Genomic DNA, 19739 nt, shown 5'->3' with positions numbered 1-19739 from the left:
CTCAGGGGATAGAAAAGCACAGTAGAGAGACAAGTAAGTCATTGCTCCTTCCCAGACCGAAGGTCTCTAGAGACCCAGAGTTTAGGATACAAATGCGAGAGGTCATGGGGCCGGGAGAACAGGAAACGAGCGTGCATGGCAGCGCCTGGAGAGAGGCTACCTGGATGACTGAAGTAAGAAGAGGGGCCTTGAACCCTCGTCCCCCCCGCGTTCCTCTTCAGGCTGCTACCGCAAGGCAGCAGGGATGGGATGGGCGCGGTCCGGCCGTCCCATCCTCACGCTCAGAGCCAGCCGTTGCTGGTGAAATCCAGGCGTAGCGCCTCCTCCTGGGCGGCGCTCAGCTCCCGCAAGGGGGCGCGGCAGGGGCCTCCGTAGTAGCCAAACCAGTCCATGGTTTTCTTCAGCCCCGGGATCCCGAAGCGCCGGGTCACCTGAGGAGCAGGGCCTGTTAGAAGAGACTGGGGAGTCCCCTGCACACACACATCTGGGACCCAGACATGTGTCACTTGCAGAAAGTTAGGGTTCCCACCCTTCCCTCCCGGTAAGCTAACTACCAAATCTATGACACCCAGGGTGGGCAGGTGGGCAATAGAGAACACAATGCCAAAACCTAGAATGAAGGAAGGCACCTGCTTTGGTTTTAGGAGAGAAATCCACCCCATCGGGGAGGAGCGTGGCATTCGGTCCTCAAACTGGGATGGGAGAAGGCAGGAGCGCTGTGGGTCTGGGCGGTAGAGACTCACTGGTCTGCAGCCCAGTTCCCTGGAACCTGACTCAGGGCACACCAGGAGTGGAGAGTCGGAACAGCCCAGACCTCTACTGCCCCCGCAGCAGGGTCCCTCCCCATGCACCCATAGCTCCTCCCTGACCCCAACTCCAAATGCTCTCACAGGGAAAACAATGCATCCTTGTCCGAAGTTTCACTCTGTAACCTTGTATCATTAACTTATCTCTGAGCAAGTTCACTTGCCTAAAACACGAGGGGGCCGGATAACACGATCTCTAAAGTCTTTTCCATTGTAGTGGGAGATCTAATTTAAAATCATGCATGGAGTTTTACAGAAAATGAAGAATCAAGTTTCTTTGTGTTTAGCATAGCAATGGGTTGTTTCATGCTGATGGGAAGTGTTAGATTAATCTTTGACTACCTAAAAACTAAGAAAGTAATTATTACTTAATAAAGTTTCATTTTGAGGGAAGTAAAATCTTAGAAATATGGGCTTCATGAAGGGTAAAACTAATAAAAGAGGTTGTTTGGGGTAAAGAGGTTGGGAACCACTGATGAATGACTGACTAATAACTATTCACCACTAGAGGCCAGTAGACTTTAGCAAGCCTCCTCCCAGGCCTGGCCCCCATCATGTTCTAATAACCTGAGCATTTCACCCAAAACCTGACTAGGGTGGGAAAGACGATGGAAACAAGAAGTACCTAGAGGAAAGCTTTCTTCCACATAAGGGTCTGAAGATCTCTGATTTGCCCCTCTTCAGATGCTGAGAAAGGGTTGAACACTTTGGACGTAAAAAACAGGGAAAATCCTAAATATAGCCTGGGCAGGAGGCTGGCTAGGTGGGAGGGCAGTGGACGCACATTGTGTTCAAGCAGGGCAGGGCAATAAGGTGACATCAAGCTGCTCTTGGGGTGGCTGAGTCTACAGCCCAGGCAGCAGAAAGGTGTTCCAGACATTCCTGAGTGTGTGCCCAGAGTTGGCACAGGACGGGGCGCAGAGTGAAGGGTAAGGCAGGATGGCATGCCAAGGACTAGGAAGGCAGCAAGTATCCTCTCTTCCCAAAGGACAGCCCAAGCTGCTTCGTCTATCAAATTAGGAGGTAACAACATCTACCCCATGTCACAAGAATTGGATGAGAAAAATGCCACTATTAGGCCAGACCTCGAGCGGCCTGGAAACTCCTCCTCTTCCTATCCGGATGGTCTGCAGGTTCTGGGACCTTCTCTCTCACAGGCAGATGGGAGTGGGAGAGCAGAGGTCCCACCCCAGTGGAATGTCAGAATGTATAGTACAGCCTGGGCCCTGATGGGGCTCAGCTGAAAGGCCCTCATTTCTGCAATTCTTACACCCTATCTGTAGCCCGTCCTATTCCAGGAGAACCTTCACATCCAGGGAAACTCGTGCTTGCCTCCTCAGCTGTCCTTTCTCTAAATCTGAGTTAATCTGTCCTTTTGAGGTAAAGATATAAGCTGTGAGGGAGATCTAGAGCCCGCCCACCACTTTCCCAAAGAAAACATTGCCAAGCTCCGTCTGGGACTATTGCCTCAGAGGCAAAACTCAGTCACAAGACAAATATTTAATGCAATATTAAAAAAAAAAATGCAAGGGCTTCCCTGGTGGCGCAGTGGTTGAGAGTCCGCCTGCCGATGCAGAGGACACGGGTTCGTGCCCCGGTTCGGGAAGATCCCGCATGCCGCGGAGCGGCTGGGCCTGTGAGCCATGGCTGCTGAGCCTACGCGTCCGGAGCCTGTGCTCCGCAATGGGAGAGGCCACAACAGTGAGAGGCCCACGTACCACAAAAAAAAAAAAAAAAAAAAGGTGTTAGTGGAGGCCACACGAGTAGCAATAAGAAGGCACTTCTACCCCTTCCAGCTAGTGAGGTATCCATAGAGGCCTAGTGTGGAGCCATGATTATTTCTAAACTCCCAAAAAAGAAATCTCCAGGCCCAGATGGTTTCAATGGAGAATTGTTTTTTAATGTTTAAAGATGACTTAACACCAATTCTCACAGCCTCTTCCAGAAAACAGAAGAGGAGGGAACACTTCCCAATCAAATAATGAAGTTATTTTTACCCTGATACCAAAATCAGACAAAGACAGGAAAGAAAAGAAAGAAGAAAGAGAAGAAAGAAAAGAAAGAAAGAAAGAAAGAAAGAAAGAAAGAAAGAAAGAAAGAAAGAAAGAAAGAGGTGGGGGGGAGGAAGGAAGGAAGAAAGAAAAAGGACTACATACCAACATCTCTCATGAATATAGGCAGGAATAAGCCTTAATAAAATATTAACAAATGGAATTTGGCAATATATAAAAAGTTATACACCATGTGCAAGTGGGGTTTATCCCAGGGATATAAGTCTGGTTCAATATTTGAAAATTATTAATGTAACTTACCATATTAACAGGCTAAAGAGGAAAAAAAATCACATGATCAAATCAGTCAATGCAGAAAAAATCTGACAAAAATTAAACACCCATTCATGATTTTTAAATACTCTCTGAAAACTAAAATGAGGGATAACTTCCTCAACTTGAAAAAGAGCATCTACAGAAACCTGTAGCTAACATTGCACTTAATGGTGAAAGGCTGAATGCTTTTCTTTAAGATCAGAAACAAGGCAAGGATGTCCACTCTCCCTACTCTTATTCAACATAGTGCAGGAAGTTCTAGCCAGTGCAATAAGGCAAGAAAGGAAATAAAAGGTATGCAGATCAGAAAGGAAGAAATAAAACATCCCCTATTTGTAGATGATATGATTGTCTATGTAGAAAATCCCAAGGAATATAGAAAAAAATCTCATAGAACCCATAAGTGAGTTCAGCAAAGTCATATGATACAACATAAAGAAGCAAAAATCAACTGTGTTTCTATACATGAACAGATGAATAGTGAAATTAAAAATACAATATCATTTATAATCGCTCAAAAAGTATGAGCCACTTGGGTGTAAATCTCTCAAAACTTGTATAGGACTGGTTTGCCAAAAACTGCAAAATGCTGATGAAATAAGTCAACGAAGGTCTACATAAATGGAGACATAACCACATTCAAGGATTTGAAGACAACACAGTAAAAATGTCAATTGTTCCCAAATTGGTGTACAGGTTTAACACAATTCCTATCAAAATTCCAGCAAGTATTCATAGACATACACAATATTTTTCTAAAATTTATATGGAAAGACAAAGGATTTAGATTAGTTAAAACAATTTTTTGGGAAAAAAAAGAACAAAGTGGGAGGAATCAGTCTAGCTTAAAATCTTAAAATCGGATTTTAAGATTTATTACACACCTACAATAATCAAGTCTGTATGGTACTGCAGAGGGATAGATCAATGGAGAGAATAGAGAATCCAGAAATAGACCTACACAAATACACCCAACTGATTTTTGACAAAAGTGCAAAAGTAATTCAGTAAAGGAAAGATCCATCTTTTCAGCAGATGGTGCTGGAGCAAGCGGATATCTACAGGCCAAAAAAGAACAGAAAAAAAAATGAACCTTGATCTAAGTCTCATACGTTTTACAAAAATTAACTCAAAATGGGTCACAGGCTTGTAAAATATAAAACTTTTAGGAAAAAAATAGAAAAACTTTACAATCTAGTGCTAGGCAAAGAGTTCTTAGACTTGCATCAAAAGCATAAACATAAAAGAAAATATTGATAAATTAGACTTCCTCAAGATTAAAAACTTTTGCTCTGCAAAAGATCTGTTAAGAGAATGATGAGACAAGCTACAGACTGGGAGAAAATCTTTGCAAACCACATTTTTGACAAAGGACTAGTATCTAGAAGGTATAAAGAACTTCCAAAACTCAACAGTAAAAAAAAAAAAAAAAAAAAATCCAGTTGGAAAATGGGCAAGAGACATAAACAGACATTTCATCTAAGAGGATATATAGATGGCAAATAAATACATGACAAGATGTTCAATAGCATTAGCCAACAGAAAAATGTAAATTAAAACCACAATGAGATGTCACAACATGCCTATCAGAATGGCAAAAAAAAAAAAAAGTCACACCACCAAATGCTGGTGAGGATGCAGAGAAACTGGGTCATGCATACATTTACACTGATGTAAATACAATATGGTGCACTCACTCTGGAAAACAGTTTATTAAAACACTAAACTTGCAAACAACATATGACCCACCAATTGTTTATTTATCCCAGAAAAATGAAAATTTATGGTCACACAAAAACCTGTTCGTAAATGTACATAGCAGCTTTACAACCAGCTTTCCTTCACCAAGAGAATGGTTAAACAAGCTGTTTATGGCCACACCATGAACTACTATGCAGCAATAAAAAGGAACTATTGCTTACATGTGACTGAATGAATCTCCAGAAAATTATGCTGAGTGAAAAAAGCAAATCTCAAAAAGTTAGACTAAAAAAAAACAAAAAAGATTTGTTCATAGAGGAAATAAAAAGGTTATAAGCTATCTGATTCCATTTATATAACAGTCTTGAACTGATAAAATTATAAAAATGAACATATTTGTGATTGCCAGGGGTTAAGGAGGGGGTGGGGGCAGGAGGTGAGTAGGTGTGGCTCTAAAAGGATAACACGAGGGATCCTCATGGTGCTGGAAATATTCTGTATCTTGACTGTATACATGTCAAAATCCTGGCTGTAATTTCATGCTATAGTTTTTTAAGATGTTACTATTGGGGGAACACGGTAATGGGCCCGTGGGATCTCCCTGTATTGTTTCTTATAATTTCATGTGAATCTACAATTATCCTAAAATTAAAAGTTTAATTTAAAATATGAATAAAAACATGTCTCCAGGGACACACATTTTTCTTTATGCCTCAGACTCCAATATGGCTCAGCACAACACTGCCTGCAACTGACAAGCATTCCATCTTGCCTCTTCTCCTTGACTTGCCCAGCAGAGTTGGGGTACACAGTCTGACTACAGAATGGATTATTTGAAGACAGGACTTTCCTGGGAAAGCTGCGCTCTGAATACCACCAGCCTTCCCACTCCTTTATTACTCTCAATCATTCTATTTTTCAGGATCTGGCCCCTTATAAAGCTGACATAAAGGGCCATGTTTCCCTCTCTTTAGGCAGGGCATCTCTAAGTAAGGTTCCAGGATTCCTGATGTCACAATCACCCAGGATGCTTGTCTCAGTGACTGTTCCTAAGCCTAAAGGAGTAGAATTTTAACCAGCTCCCTAAATGAATTCTAATGCACACGTAAGTTTGAGAACCAATGTGGCTTGACTTGGTTCCTAAAGTCAAGATTTTCTGGGGAGGCACAAAGAGTTCCCACACTGGGATGTTCTCTAAAAGGACTTTCTGAAAGGGAAGAGACCAAGTGGGGACCCCTGTGCCAGCACTGGCTCCTGTTCCAATGAGGACACAGACCACCCCCACTCTGGGTCCATTGGCTGGGAACTCACCGCAGTGTTTGGCTCGATGAGGCGGTGCTGCAGCTTCTGGGCATCCTCCCATTGCCCTGTGAGGCAGAGTCGCTCCAGCTGGCACACCTGAGCCCCCAGGACATTGGCCAGGGCACACACGCCCCCCACAGCTCCTGCCACAGAGTAAGATGCAGAATACCAGCCAGAGCCTCTGCCTGCAGAGAATTCCAAATCCTGGTCCCCAGCGCCTCTTTGTTCTGGGCAGACAGGCTGTGCATTTCTAGGCCACTGGTTAGCCGTATCTGAGACATGCTCTGTGAGTTCACAGAGTACAGATTTCCAGAGAGAACATTTCCAGCATATTCAAAATAGACTCCCACAGGCTGAGGGGCAGGGAGCAGAGCCTGAAGGCTAACTCAAGGACAGCTCCTTCCCTGCACACCCCTCCCTCCACCCCCCACCCCCCTGCAGAGTAGAGTCCCACCTGCCAGTTGACACCTCCACGATCCTCCAATAACCCCCTGACTCATCAGCCCTGGAAGGGGATGGAGTGGATGGGAAGCCTTTGCTCTACTGAAATTTTATTCCCCCCAGTGAATTCAGCCTGGGACAGCAGTGAGGGAGAGGTTAGGGGAGGGGAAAGGGCAGTAGACATAGGCAGGAGACCTGGCATTTCCTCCCACTGGCTGCATGAACTTGGACAAGTCATCAACCCTCTCTGGTTCTCTTTGTTCTCATGTGGGCAGTGAAAACGGCCTGGCTGTGATCTCAGAGGTTCCTGCCACTTCTGCCAGCCTGTGAGTGTGATTTCAAAGCTGGTTAGGGGGTGACTCAAAGCAGAGTGGCCTCAAGACTGGAGAGAGAGTAGGCATTTCAAGCTAATGCTAATATAGCTCGAATGAGCTAATATAGATGCCATTTATTGAAAACCTACTATGTGCCGAGCACTATGACAGACATAGGTCAAATGTTCTCTAATCCTCATAACACCTCCCCGCTTTGCAGAGTAGAAACTCAGGTCCAGAAAGGTCATGTACCTTGCCCTGTTGGTTCTCAGTGAATAAATGAAAGAGCTCAGATTCCAGCTCAGATCCCCAACTTCCAGAGCCTGTGATATTTCCACCTACCACACTCCCAGGAATGAAGCATAAATGGGTCCCTTCTACTCTCCCCTTTAGAGACTGTGACAAGGCAGAGGGGAGCTATGCAGGACCTATACTACAAGTCAAAGTCTGCAGAGACAAGAGAGAATAGGAACCAGCATTTTCCCCTGCATCGTTGGAAAAGTAACTCAAATCTACACTCACTGGGGCTTCAGCTGAAGGGAGCAGATGCTTCCCTCACCTCCATGGCTCAAATCCAGTCTGAACCCAAGGACCTTGACCCCAAGCAGATAAGAGCAGTTGGTCTAATGGTGACATTCCTAGGATCCTGGACTGGAACAGAGTCTGATCAGGCAGCTGAAGATCCCCAGCCCAACCCCACAGGCCTGACAATTCATTCTGGCCTGGACCCACGGAGAGAGGAAAATGCACTCCCAGACTACTGGGAAGGGCCCCAAGGCCTCTTCCCTCAGAGAATGATTTACAAGGTGAGATTAAAGGAGCTAAGTTTGTCACCTAAGCAGGGAGCCTGGGACTTAGAGCAAACTGTAGGCATCCCCCCTACAGGCCAGGGATTGTACTCAGCCACCCTCCTCTGCCCAACAAGGTCACTCACAAGCACCCACTATTCAGATAAGTAAGCAGTGTGCCAGACCTCTGAGGTTTCTGAGCAGGCAGGCTGGCAAAGGCCCCCTCTACACCCAATCCTGGCCCTCACCATCTCTCCCAGCAGAACACAGCTGCCTGCGTATATCTTGGTTACGCATCACAGTTTGAGAGCAGTGAGAGGCCTACCCACGGCATAGCTGGCCAGCAGGAAGCCAGCCGATCCAGCCAACACCTGGAAATCCTGCCTCCTGGTCTTGTGAACAATCAGCCCAATCCTGGTCACCTGTAATGGCAAACCTGGTGTGAGAGCTGGGCCCACAGGCTCTGCCACCAGCCTGGATGAGGGCTGGGCAAGTGTGGGAGCATGAGAGCCCAGGTCCCAGAGAGATGCCTCAAAGTTCAGACGAACCCCAGAGAGCCCACAGGACAGAGGGAACCCACACACACAGGAGCCCAGGACTGAAGCGGGTCCCAGAGCTGCCCGGAAGCTGGTAGCAAAAGAGAAGAGGAGGAGGGCGCCCCAGCCGAGAGCTGCTGCCGCTCACATCACCACCGCTGTCCTTGATGCCCACGATATTCGGGTGCTGGGAAAGTGTGACCACCGCATCCACAGGCAGGTCCAGCCCCGTGTTGGCTGGGACACTGTAGAGCACCACGGGAATTGGAGACAGGTCAGCAACCTGAGGGGCACAGAGAAGAGAGGAGAGGGCAGCTGCCCCAGGCCTGAGGCGGTCCGGGCTTGGGTCTCTGCAGGGCTACCTGGACTGGCCCACCTGCTGGGCTAGAAGTCACAGTGCTATGCATCCTGATTGCAAGCACTAGTCCTGGCTAACACTTAGGAGTGCTTTCTGTGTGCCAGGCACAGTTCTAAGTCCTTTATGTTTTGATTGAATTTAGTCCTCACAACCACCCTGGAGGAAGATTCCATTATTCCTCCCATTTGGGAGGGGAGGAAACAGCAATACAGCTTGGTTAGGTCAGTCACCCACTGTCACACAGCTGGTACCTGGTGGCATCCCTCCCCTTTCCCAACGCTGCCATTCATGGGAAGTAGGCTCACCACTCTGCTCCCAGCTTCTCTCATCTCCCCTCCCCTCCCCAGGCAGTATCTCTGCCTCACCCAGCTTCCTCTTGGCCCCAGACCTCAAGCCCACACCCACCCCTCACACCCACCTTGGTGTAGTGGTGAATGAGGGCGGCGCTGTTCATGCGGCCGTGATAGTAGCAAGGAGTCACCACCATGGCGGCGTCAGCCCCGACCTGGGCCATGCTCACCGTCATCTCCACCGTGGCCTGAGTGGCTGCAGGAGGAAGGAGGAAGTCTTCCCTACAGGCCGCGGTGGGCGAGGGCAGGAGGCAGAGGACTGGGCTAGGACCCTGGGGCAAGCAAGGGGCGCAGCGCAGAAGAGACAGAGCAAGCACTAGACCGGACCCAGCCCCAGGTCAGGGAGCCCACCCCCACCCCCAGCAGCTACCGCCAGGGCCGGGGCATTAAGGCCTCACACTCGCAGCCCGAGCCGGCTAGCAGGAGCTTGTCCCTGGGCAGGGCCTGGCGCACGCGGCTCACCACCTCCAGGCGCTCACTGCTGGTCAGGAAGGGGAACTCGCCGTTGGAGCCCTGGACCACGAAGCCTGCAAGAGAGGCGACACCTTCCCACGTGCTTGTGAAAAAGCGGATGTTGGACTTATGCTCACCCAGGCTCCTACCTCCCCGACACGACAGTTTATCACACATTTCCTTCCCATCTTCGTCCTGATGCAGGCAGAGCATGCTACCCAGTTGCGGTGACAGTGTTCACACTATTTTTCTTTGTTTTAATGAGATATTTTAGGCATGCCAAAAAGAATAGTTAATAATAGAATCCACATCGGTGTACCCAGCACCCACGACACCCGCCCCCCACCCTGTCACCATCCTCTTCCTCATCTCTGGCGTGTCTCAAGTGGTTATTGTTCCCATTCATGTCTTTATACCCTTAAAACATACATCTGGACCCATAAACAATGTATAAGATGGGTTTTGCCGTTTAAAACTTTATAGAAATGGAATCACACTTACATAACATTCTGCAGTTTGCCGTTTTTGCTCACCATTGTGTTTTGCACCTTGGCCACAGCAGTACAGGGAGCTCTGATTTATTCACTTTCATTGCTGTATAATAGTCTCTTGTGAAGTTAGACCACAATTTACTTTTCATTCTCCCTTTGACAACATTTAGAATACATCCTAATTTTGCTATTACAGACAATGCTCAAACAAACACGTTTAAAAGCTTCTCTCAGTTTAGATACTTAGGCGTGTAAAGGCTGAGTCGCATGTAAATGCATCTTCACGTGCCAAAATTCTAATTAGCCAGTTCAAACCCCAGCAGCACATAGAAGAAACTGTTAGTGCTCATCCACAGCAATACTGAGTATTGTCAGAACTAATTTTTGCCAATTTTCTGGGTGGAAAATGACGTCTCTTTTTTTTTTTTTTTTTGCGGTACGCGGACCTCTCACTGCTGTGGCCTCTCCCATTGCAGAGCACAGGCTCCGGACGCGCAGGCTCAGCGGCCATGGCTCACAGGCCCAGCCACTCTGCAGCACGTGGGATCTTCCCGGACCGGGGCACGAACCCGCGTCCCCTGCATCAGCCGGCGGACTCCCAACCACTGTGCCACCAGGGAAGCCCACGTGTCATTATTTTATTTTGCATTTTCCTTTTTTAACAATCATCTGTGAGATTTCTAACTTTACCAGTTAAAGGTGTCACAACCCTTTTATATCCATGAGACCAGTAGAATTGATGCTCTTCAGCTGAATCTAAACGAATGCTAAACCGTTTTCCTCTCAGCTTTTTTCATTTTACTTTCTCTTTCCTGTTCTTTCTCCTCTCCATTCCATTCCAATTTTTTTTCTTAAATACAGCACACAATAAATGAAGATTATTAATAAATAGAAGACCGTTTGGGAGGAAGGAAAGAAAAGAAAGCCAGGGGCAATGTTAGTAAACAAAATCCCTGCCATACAGTTCTGATGAGCCAGAAATTTGATTTGGAGCTTCCCGACAGTCAAAGCTAAAAGGGAAACGTGGTCAGCTGACAGATATGTAGAAATCAAGATAAAGCAAAGCAGCTGTCCTGGAGAAACACAGAGTTTCCTGGCACTGGGACAAAGAGAGATTGTTCCTATGAGTCATCCTTAAGAGGACACAGTGTGATGGGGAGACAACTTTACACCACAAACCTTTCTCTGTGCTGTTCACTCTACCGTTAAAGTCCACTGAGTGGGTTGCCAGAAGAGCTCACCGGATACTTAGCATATTTCCCCCAGTTTTTTGCCTTGGTAACATCGCAGGGAACATCTTGAGGCAAATAGATTTTGGCTTCTGTTGGATTGCCTCCTCAGGATCAATTCCTCTGTGTCAGGCTAGGGGCCTATGGTGGGAGCCTCCTTCTGTCTTGCTCCTTAAGGCCACAGTGATTTCCCAGTGCATCATCCCCCTTGCAGAGTTGCCAACCCCAGAGAGGGCTCCAATCCAGCCACTATTGGACCAGCACCCTCTGGCTAAGAATTTAGAGATCAAGCTCTTGCCACTGCCGCCGCAACATTTCCTGCCAGCCCCCTTGAAGGGGGCTTCTTGCTTCAGACATGTCTCCAGACGCAGTCACTCACTCCCAAGTCCCCTTTCATTCTGGTGCTCAGTTCCAGAAGCCTTCAGTCCCCACAGTTGGACTTGGCCTAAACAGCAGGACAGCTGGGTCTTGAGCTCCCCCTGTGCTCAAGACTCCTAGTGGCTTCTCCTCATTTCATTTAAGGGAGCATCCGTGCCGGGCCTGACTCCCAAGAAGGAAGAGATGCCAGGCTGGGGGAGAGGAAGTGTGATAGAGTCAGGCAAGCGCTGGACTCCAGTCCCTCTGGCTACTGGGCAAGTCACATCGCTCTCTGAGACCCCATTTCCTTTTCTTTGGGATGAAAATAAAGTCACTTCAATCCTACCTGATAGGGCTGTCTTAAAGGCTCAAATGAGAAAGTGTAGGAGAAAGAAAGCACTTTGAAGTTTGTGAACTGATACTCCCAAGACCCCCCTCCTTCTCCTTGACCAGATGTCCAGTTTCAGGCCTAATGTGCCACCATGGTGTAGAGGTGGGGCTAAAGGAGAGGAAAAGGCCAGGGTTCCAGACGGGTGGGGAGTGAGGAAAGTGAGCGGTGGGGAAGCAGGGAGCAGCACAGTAGGGTTGTCAGAGCCTGGGTTTAACTCCCAGTGTGGCCCCTCGCCAGAGCCCTTGGGCAAATGGTTTAACCAAACCTCAGCTTCCCCAACTGAAAAATGGGGGTAATATTGGTGCCCTTTTTCAAGACTTGTGAAGTTTCACTGAGATACTATTTGTAAAGTGCTTGGAATAGCTAGAACCTGGCATTCAATATGTTAGCTGTAATCATTATATTAGTCAGAGGAGTGCTCAAGCCTTAAATCAGGAGGGTGGCAACTTTCAGTCTGAGGAGGGGGAGGATGGCTGGTGTGGGACGGGAGGCTGCACTCAGGAACCTCTCAGGCCCCCTCCAGCTCTAAGAGGAAAGAGACTCATTTCAGAAGCTTCTCTCCCTTGCCCCCACGGTTATTCTGGCTGCTCTGGGGAGCCAGAAAGGCTTGGTAAGGGGAGTAGGTGGGGGCTGAGGACACACAAGCAACAGGGTGATTTACTGTGGCCAAAAAGAATCACAGTCTCTTTTATGTAAGTAGTATCCCCAGTCAGTGTTATGCCCCTTGGCCCATTATTATTGCCACCTCCTCCGAGAAGTCTTCCTGGGATCAAGCCTTCACTGGACATCTCTTCTCTGAATGTCCATTACCTATTCCTTGTCCTTCCCTGCTGCCTACTCAAAAGTGCACAGAGATCCTCAGAACCCTTCAATCTGCCTGACCCCCACCTGTTGGGACTTGACAAAATTTCTCATACTGGCCTCTGCTGTGAAATGAGGAAATTGGATGGGACAGTCTCCTAAGTTCTCTTTGCCTTGAGGCATTAGAGTCACTTTTTGGGCTTTTCCTCCTCCCTTTTGCCTATCTCTGAATGTTCCCCTCCAGCCAAACTGACTGTCAGAGTCCCCAGACACACTGCCATCATCCTGCCTCTACACCTTTGCTCCTGTACCTTTCTCTCTGCCCAGAACACCTCCCTAGTTGCAGCCCCTCAAATGCTGCAAGAACCACGAAGCCTTTCCTTAATCCCCCTCTCCCTTGTGCTCCATAGCATTTTGTCCTTGCCCAGCACTTGCCCTACCTTGTCTAGAAGCATCGAGATCAAAGATGGTGTCCTCCTCATTTTGGCCTCCTTCGTGACACCCAGCACACTGCCTGTTGACATGTGCGTTGATAATTTGTTGTATGAAAGAAAAATTGTCCCAAACCTGGTCTAGGGCAGAACTTTTTTGCATGATGTAATTCATAACCTCCCACTAGGAAGAAATGAAAGTTCCTGATGAAATGCTTAAGCAATTTCCTAATGAGCTTTAATGGAATTAAGCCTTGGCCTGGGAAACCAGCCACTCTCCCAGCGGACTCTCAGACAAGAGTCTAGTGACTGTTAACCTCTCTTCTTTCTATCTAGTCTAACGATGATTTAACCATTCTCTTTTCTTATAAAAATATCCTTACCAAGAGTATATACTTGAGTTGGCTGCTTAGAAGCTATTTTCCTTGCAGCACAACTGTAATAAAACTTTGATATCACTCTTAACTAAATTGCCTGAAAACTTTTTTGACTTTTAATTTGAACTACTTTCCAATTTACAGGAAATTTGCAAAAATGGTACAGGGCATTTCCATACATCCCTCCGCCAGCCCTCCACTAATGACAACATCTTACCTAACTAGAGTACAATGATCAGAACCAGAGACTTAACATTGGTACAATACTAACTACACACTTTATTTGAATTTTGCCAGTTTGAAACTTTTTAAAAGTTAAGATTCCAAAGTCATAATTAGCTAATCTGAAATTTTATGTAATAAGTTTTTTTTGCGGTATGCGGGCCTCTCACTGTTGTGGCCTCTCCCGTTGCGGAGCACAGGCTCCAGACGCGCAGGCTCAGCGGCCATGGCTCACGGGCCCAGCCGCTCCATGGCATGTGGGATCTTCTTGGATCGGGGCGCGAACCCGTGTCCCCTGCATCGGCAGGCGGACTCTCAACCACTGCGCCACCAGGGAAGCCCATGTAATAAGTTTTTAATAAGGGATTTAAGGTCTTCCAGATAAATGCATGCATTTTATGCATTTTAACAATCACTTGCAGAAACCAAACCTCACTGCTCTCGCCTTCCGTCTAATTAGCAGCTTCCAACATTTTCCAGTATGATTGACCCCATTTTTTTTCCAACTAAGATTTTTATTATGAAGTACATTTTTTTTTTTTTTGGCTGCGCTGTGCGGCATATGGGGTATCCTAGCTCCCCAACCAGGGATCTTACCTGCGCCCCCTGCAGGGGAAGCGCGGAGTCTCAACCACTGGACCGCCAGGGAGGTCCCTATTATGAAGTACTTTAAATACACACACACACACACACACACACACACACACACAAACACACACACAAACACAAACACACACACACACACACACACACAATCAACATTTATATAAAGTCACTTATTAGTAATGTCAAAAATATTCAAATACTCCCAACTGTGCTCCATAAAATCAGTTGACAACATTTAGGGTGTTTATAGATTTACCCATCCTTTGCAATGATTCTGGGCACCTTCTTCCTGGAGTTGGAGGCCCACAGGTTGGGAACCACTGGTAAATCCATAATAGATGCAAATGGTAAGAAATTTCTACTTAAAGGAGACACTGGAGGTTAGACAGTGCCATGTAGCTGACTTCTCTCAAGTTTCATGGGGGAGAGAGCTGCCTCCCGTTAACTAACTGGGGGTCACTGCTTGCTCCAGAAATGGCTTTGTGAAACCCAGGAAGAGGAGGCAAGGAGAGTCCCAGGCTTGCTGGAGGGCACAGCGAGTGTCAGGACATGTGGGAAGAGGACAGGGATAAGTATAAGAGAGATAGGCCCACTGGGGGATGATGGGCATCGGACTCGGGGGCAGCACAGGGCAGGGGTTCGGGGTACGGGCTTTGGAGTTAGGCCAAGCTGGGCTCTGACCCCAGCAACATCACTTACTGTCTAGGCCGTCTCAGGAAAATTACACCTCTGAGCCTCACCTACAAAATGGAGATAACATAGTACCTTCCTCATGGGGCTGTGCCGTAACACAACACAGAGCATGGCATATACTAAACACTCAAAAAGAGGTGGGCAGAGCTACTGGTAGTACTAATCCTACTACAGTTTAGCAGTACTGCAACAGAGGCAGCCCCAGCAAGAGTTGCATGAACAAGAAGAGAGCATATGGCACAGTAGCTCTGAAGGTAGGTGGTGGGGAGGCACCAACACGGATCCCAGTGCGGGCAGGGAGAGGGCTGTAGTACACAGGGTGACCTACATCCCACCCCTGCTTACTTCCTGGCTTCTCAAAGCCTGTCTCTCCCCACTCCTCCCAACTCCCAGCTGCTCCCTCCTTCCTTGGTAGCAGCAGGTCGGTGGCGGTTGAGCCCCCTGGAGATTCCCCACGCCCAGAAACTGAGACCCGGGAGGCCGATTTATGGAGTCTCTAATCAGCCCACACGAGGAGGACTGTGGGAGGAGGAACCCTCTCCCCAGAGGCCCGCCCAGACCTGGGGCTGGCCACAAAGCCCTCAGACTCAGAGTGAGGGTATACAAGGCTTTATTGGCTCAGTTCCAGGCAGCTGGCATCAGCGTGGTGCTCTCGGCTGTTCCTGGGATCTGCCTCGCGCATCTTCTCTTGGTGGGTCTTCCGTGGCCTGCGAGTCTGTCTCAGCTGCTTCAATTCCCCCCAGCTCTCCCTCCATCAGGAGCCATCAGTGGCAGACCCCGCTCACAGAGTCCAAGGGACCCGGGACCCCTGTGAGGGCCTGACGAAGAAGGGATTTAAGCAGCATCTGGGCCACACAGTTTGCCCCATCGGAGAGATGGACCACATAGGATGCCTGTGATTGTGTGCCAGCCCTGTGGGGGGAAGGGGCATCTCCATCTGTGGTTAGGTGGCTTCAAAGGGCTGGTAGGCCTGGTGGCTGCTGTTCGGCAGGCCGTGGCACGGGTGGCTCGGGTGGCTTGGATAACCCTGGTGGCCATGGTGGCAATGGCTATGGAAGGTGTGCGTGTGGTTGGCCCCAGCTGTGGTGGTTTCCTGCTGTGTGAGGAAATTCCCTTTCAGCTTCATCTCCACCTCCTCGAGGGCCTTCAGCTCCTCCTGGCTGATGTCCTCGGACTCCAGGTAGCCTGAGTTCTGGCAAGCCGTGGCACGCTGCAACATGGAGATAGCCAGCTGCTGCCCCTTGGTGTCAGTCTCCTTGGTACAGGCAGCCACGGCGGCCCACATGGCCTCATCCGTGGAAGAGGATTTCCCAGACTCCTTGTGGGTCTCTTTGGTCACTGAGGTCCCAGACATCCTCTGCTTGCTGGTCAAGGGCTCCCGGTGAAGAGCTGTGCCCTCTTCTCCTTGCCTCGTGGTGAAGGTCTCCACACGAATTGTGGTGCTGGCCGCCCCGCTGCCGCTCTCAGGCTGGGCAGCAGCATCGCTGCAGGGGCTGCAGGCCCCGGCGCTGTGGCTGCAGGTGGGGTTGCTGCCGGCAGCCAGCTTCTCTTCGGAAAGACAGCTAAAGTGCGATTTGATCCAGCTCTCCTTCCTTGCTTTGTCGCTTTCTGGTGGTTCCTGCTCGTCTTGTGCAGTCTCAGAATCTGTCTTCCTTCTCCTCTTCCTCTGCATCCACAACATGAGGCCTCCACCTCCGAGTAAGAGGGCGGTCCCCAGCACCACCCTGCGCGATGGTTGCTGGATGAGCTCCAAGAAGGTCTCCAGGACCCCACGCCAGGCGGGCAGAGCTAAGGGCACACTGGGAGTCGGGGAGCCCAGATGGTATGGCTCATGCTTGAAAGGACAGGCTCCCCGAGGTTGTCTGGCAGGCAGGCCCCCCGCTGTACCCTCCCTAGGATGCCCCTCCCACCTCAGCAATGAACCCCATTGTGAGGAAGGTGGTTGAGGGGCGGGGCGGGGAGAGGTCACAGGATCCTTTATGTCTAGTCTGACAGGCATGGGCTGAGGCCTGGGACCTTTCTCCCACCCTGACAGCTGTCCCCAAGGTCAATGGAAGGGTAGCTTCCCCAATTCTGAGTCCCTTCTGCCTCCTGCCTGTGACCTATTCTGCAACTCTGGCCTCCTTATCCTCCAGTCTTTGGTTTCTCTTCCTCCCCATCTGATGGCACCCAAGGGGCAGAAGCCGCTGGGTCAAGCTGGCCATGGTTGAAAGACCCCCTTGGCTGGGCTGGCATCCGTTCCTGGCTGCCTGAGGCTAGTGTCTCCCTCCATGAAGGGCCTAGCCCCGGTGCAGCTTAGTGCATTCCATCCCCACTTACAGCCCCCAGCCCCATAACAGAGAGGGTCCGGAAGCCAAAGGGGTCCAGAAAGGAGCTCATTCTGGAATAACATGAGGTCACAGTTGGGGGGAAGACAAGCAGTAGGCTGAGAAGGCAGAATACACAGGACAGGAGACTTCAGCCCGTCCCAGATCCCTGGGGCCATTTCAGGATGGGGGCTGCTACCTCTTGCCTTAGTGATGCACCTGCAAACCCAGAATTTGCCCCCAACTCCCCTGTAAGTGGGCACAGTTCAGGTTATGAGTGGGTGGGCCAGCTGGCCAGGCTCTCTGTGGGTACAGACAACTGAGAGTCTGATGGTCAATCCCAAGTTATACCCAGGGTCTCTCAGGGCAGAAACAGGCCTGGGCCACTCCCAGAGGCATATGACACATTTTTCAATGCCAAATAGGGTTATAAAAATTGTGATATTTTAAAGAAAATATTTTATTTAACGAACTAATGGCTTTAATATACACAAAATATTATACCTTATCACGAGAAACCATAGTCTCCCCTTCATAATAAGGGAATAAGACAGAAGCTTAAGGTTTTCTGGGAAACATCATCTCCCTGATCCTGCTGTTGTAACTCTGGGGTCATCCACTAACCTCATTTGGAAATAACAATTCAAAGTTCATCTCTGAGGTTGTTTGTGGGTGTGAGTTCAGGGACCAATGGCCCTTCTGCAAAAACCCTTCCCTCTGATCTCCGGTTATAAGTTTTATTTAAAAAGAATACTCTTTATTCAAATAATTAGTACAAATTAACTATGCTGAAAAAAAATAAGTAAATAATAAATAGAGCTGCACAGTTTCAGGCAATGCCTTTCAGAAGAATCTCTTAACTCTTCACTAATTCATCAAGGGCAGGTTCCCATCTCCTCTTTGGAGGACCTTTAACTCATTGCAGGAGGCCCTGACAATGTGATATGTGATGGTTCCCTCCCCTGCCCCTGAGTTTGGGCCGCAAAAGTGGGTGAGAATCCAGCAAGAGAGACATAGATTTTCGCGCTAGAGCGGCTCACTGCTCCCTTCCCAGGCATCCTGGCTGCATCCTGGGAGCTGTGACTGGGCCCTATGGCCCGATGTTATCTGTGCCAGGACCTCGAGTTTGGGTTCCTTGGGAGGACTATGTTGAATGCTGCGGCCCAGTTGCCATTCTAAAATGAGGAAGCCAGATCAGAGGTTCAGTGATTTTTCCAAGGTTGCCGTAACTGGCAGAGCTAGAACTCCTACAGGTCTTCGAACTCCGGGTGTTGGGCTCTTCTACACAGGGCCCCGCTCCCCCATGTGCGGGGGTAAGAGAGAGCTGAGGTGGCAGCCGGCGCCTGCGTAGCTTACCAATGGCCAGCCTGCCAAACCCTCTGCAGCCCGCACTCCCGTCCCCACTGCAGCAGTGAGTTGGGGGGAGGGGGAAGGAAGGGTCCAGAGAAGAGGCCGGGGCGCAGGCAGACACTGGATGCAAAGTCTACCCTCCCCACCCCCTGCACTAGGGTGTCCTTGAACCCGGGAGGTGAAGCAGAGTCTTTGCTTAGAGATTCAAGGAGCTTCTCACTTTGCTTCAAGAGATCCGGGCCTCAGCCCAAACCTTCAGGCTCCAATGAGCTGAGCCCCGGCAGAAATGTACTTAGAGTTTGTGTCACTGCTCAGTGTGGACGTCCACAGGGCATTCACTGTCCACTAGGGAAGGTTCACATCGCCTCAGCACTGAGATACGAATGGGGTCTCAGTCAGGCCAGTGGGCACTGTCACAATGCGGCTCTGCCTGCAGTGGCGATCACACTGTCATTCTAATCATCGTTATCACTGGAATCCACACCTTCTAATGTACATCACCCCTCACAATTTACAGCACGCTTTCACTTGCATTCTCTCAGATTCTTCTCGCCACCCTCCTATGATGTGGCCATTATTACTCCCACGTTGTCAGATGGGGAAACTGAGCTTTAGAGAGATTTATCTCACAGCTAAGTCAGTGGCCGAGCTGTGGTTTGAATCGAGAGTGCACTTTCCCAACTGCTCCACTGCATCACCCCAGTCGGAACCACTCCATTCCCAAGTTGGTGCCCATCAGGGTCTATTTATTAGAATCTGGCCTAGCGACTCATCAGTCGGTGCAGTGGAGTGAAACCGAGCATGGCTGTGCAGTCAGACCTGAGTTCAAATCCCAGCTCAGCCATTTATTAGATGAGTGACCTTGGGCAAGTGGTCTCGTCACTCTGAGCCCCAGCTTCCCGTCTGTGAAATAGGGCTATTGAGAGCGCTGCCTCAGGGAACCGTCACGGGTGATGGATGAGGGTGGGCAGGGCAGGATTGGCAGAATTTGCCGCTTCTTTTTTTTTTTTTTTTTTTTTTTTTTGGCTGTGCCTGGTGGCTTGCGGGATCTTAGTTCCCCAACCAGGGATCAAATCCAGGGTCCTGGCAGTGAAAGAGTGGGCCCCTAA

At 49.0% G+C, this 19739-nt stretch overlaps 2 protein-coding genes across 3 annotated transcripts in view; both read right to left on the bottom strand.

Moving 5' to 3' along the window:
- Positions 1-211: 211 nt before the first annotated feature.
- The window catches only part of HOGA1 (4-hydroxy-2-oxoglutarate aldolase 1), a 20705-nt gene continuing 1177 nt past the window's right edge, over positions 212-19739 (bottom strand). Inside the window, exons 2-7 of one of the 2 annotated variants that reach the window (XM_007456220.1) lie at positions 9322-9450; positions 8992-9119; positions 8364-8498; positions 8005-8101; positions 6146-6279; positions 212-431 (exon numbers count right to left, since the gene is read on the bottom strand). In XM_007456220.1, the coding sequence (XP_007456282.1) occupies positions 282-431; positions 6146-6279; positions 8005-8101; positions 8364-8498; positions 8992-9119; positions 9322-9450 (773 nt within the window). In that variant the 3' untranslated portion in view covers positions 212-281. The remainder of the gene's footprint in view (positions 432-6145; positions 6280-8004; positions 8102-8363; positions 8499-8991; positions 9120-9321; positions 9451-19739) is intronic. The other variant, XM_007456221.1, reaches the window with a different exon arrangement.
- CUNH10orf62 (chromosome unknown C10orf62 homolog) lies at positions 15918-16655 on the bottom strand. Its single transcript, XM_007456240.1, has one exon. The coding sequence runs from the start codon at positions 16653-16655 to the stop codon at positions 15918-15920; it is 738 nt and encodes a 245-aa protein (XP_007456302.1).

This window comes from Lipotes vexillifer, unplaced genomic scaffold (genome assembly GCF_000442215.2).
Source record: "Lipotes vexillifer unplaced genomic scaffold, Lipotes_vexillifer_v1.1 scaffold184, whole genome shotgun sequence".
Lineage (NCBI taxonomy): Eukaryota > Metazoa > Chordata > Mammalia > Artiodactyla > Lipotidae > Lipotes > Lipotes vexillifer.
Note: the sequence above shows the minus strand (reverse complement) of the source record. Positions and strands in the feature narration are given on the sequence as shown.

Excerpts from the sequence above, each read along its gene's own strand:
- CUNH10orf62 (XM_007456240.1), bottom strand. The coding sequence starts at position 16,655 with ATGTTGTGGATGCAGAGGAAGAGGAGAAGGAAGACAGATTCTGAGACT.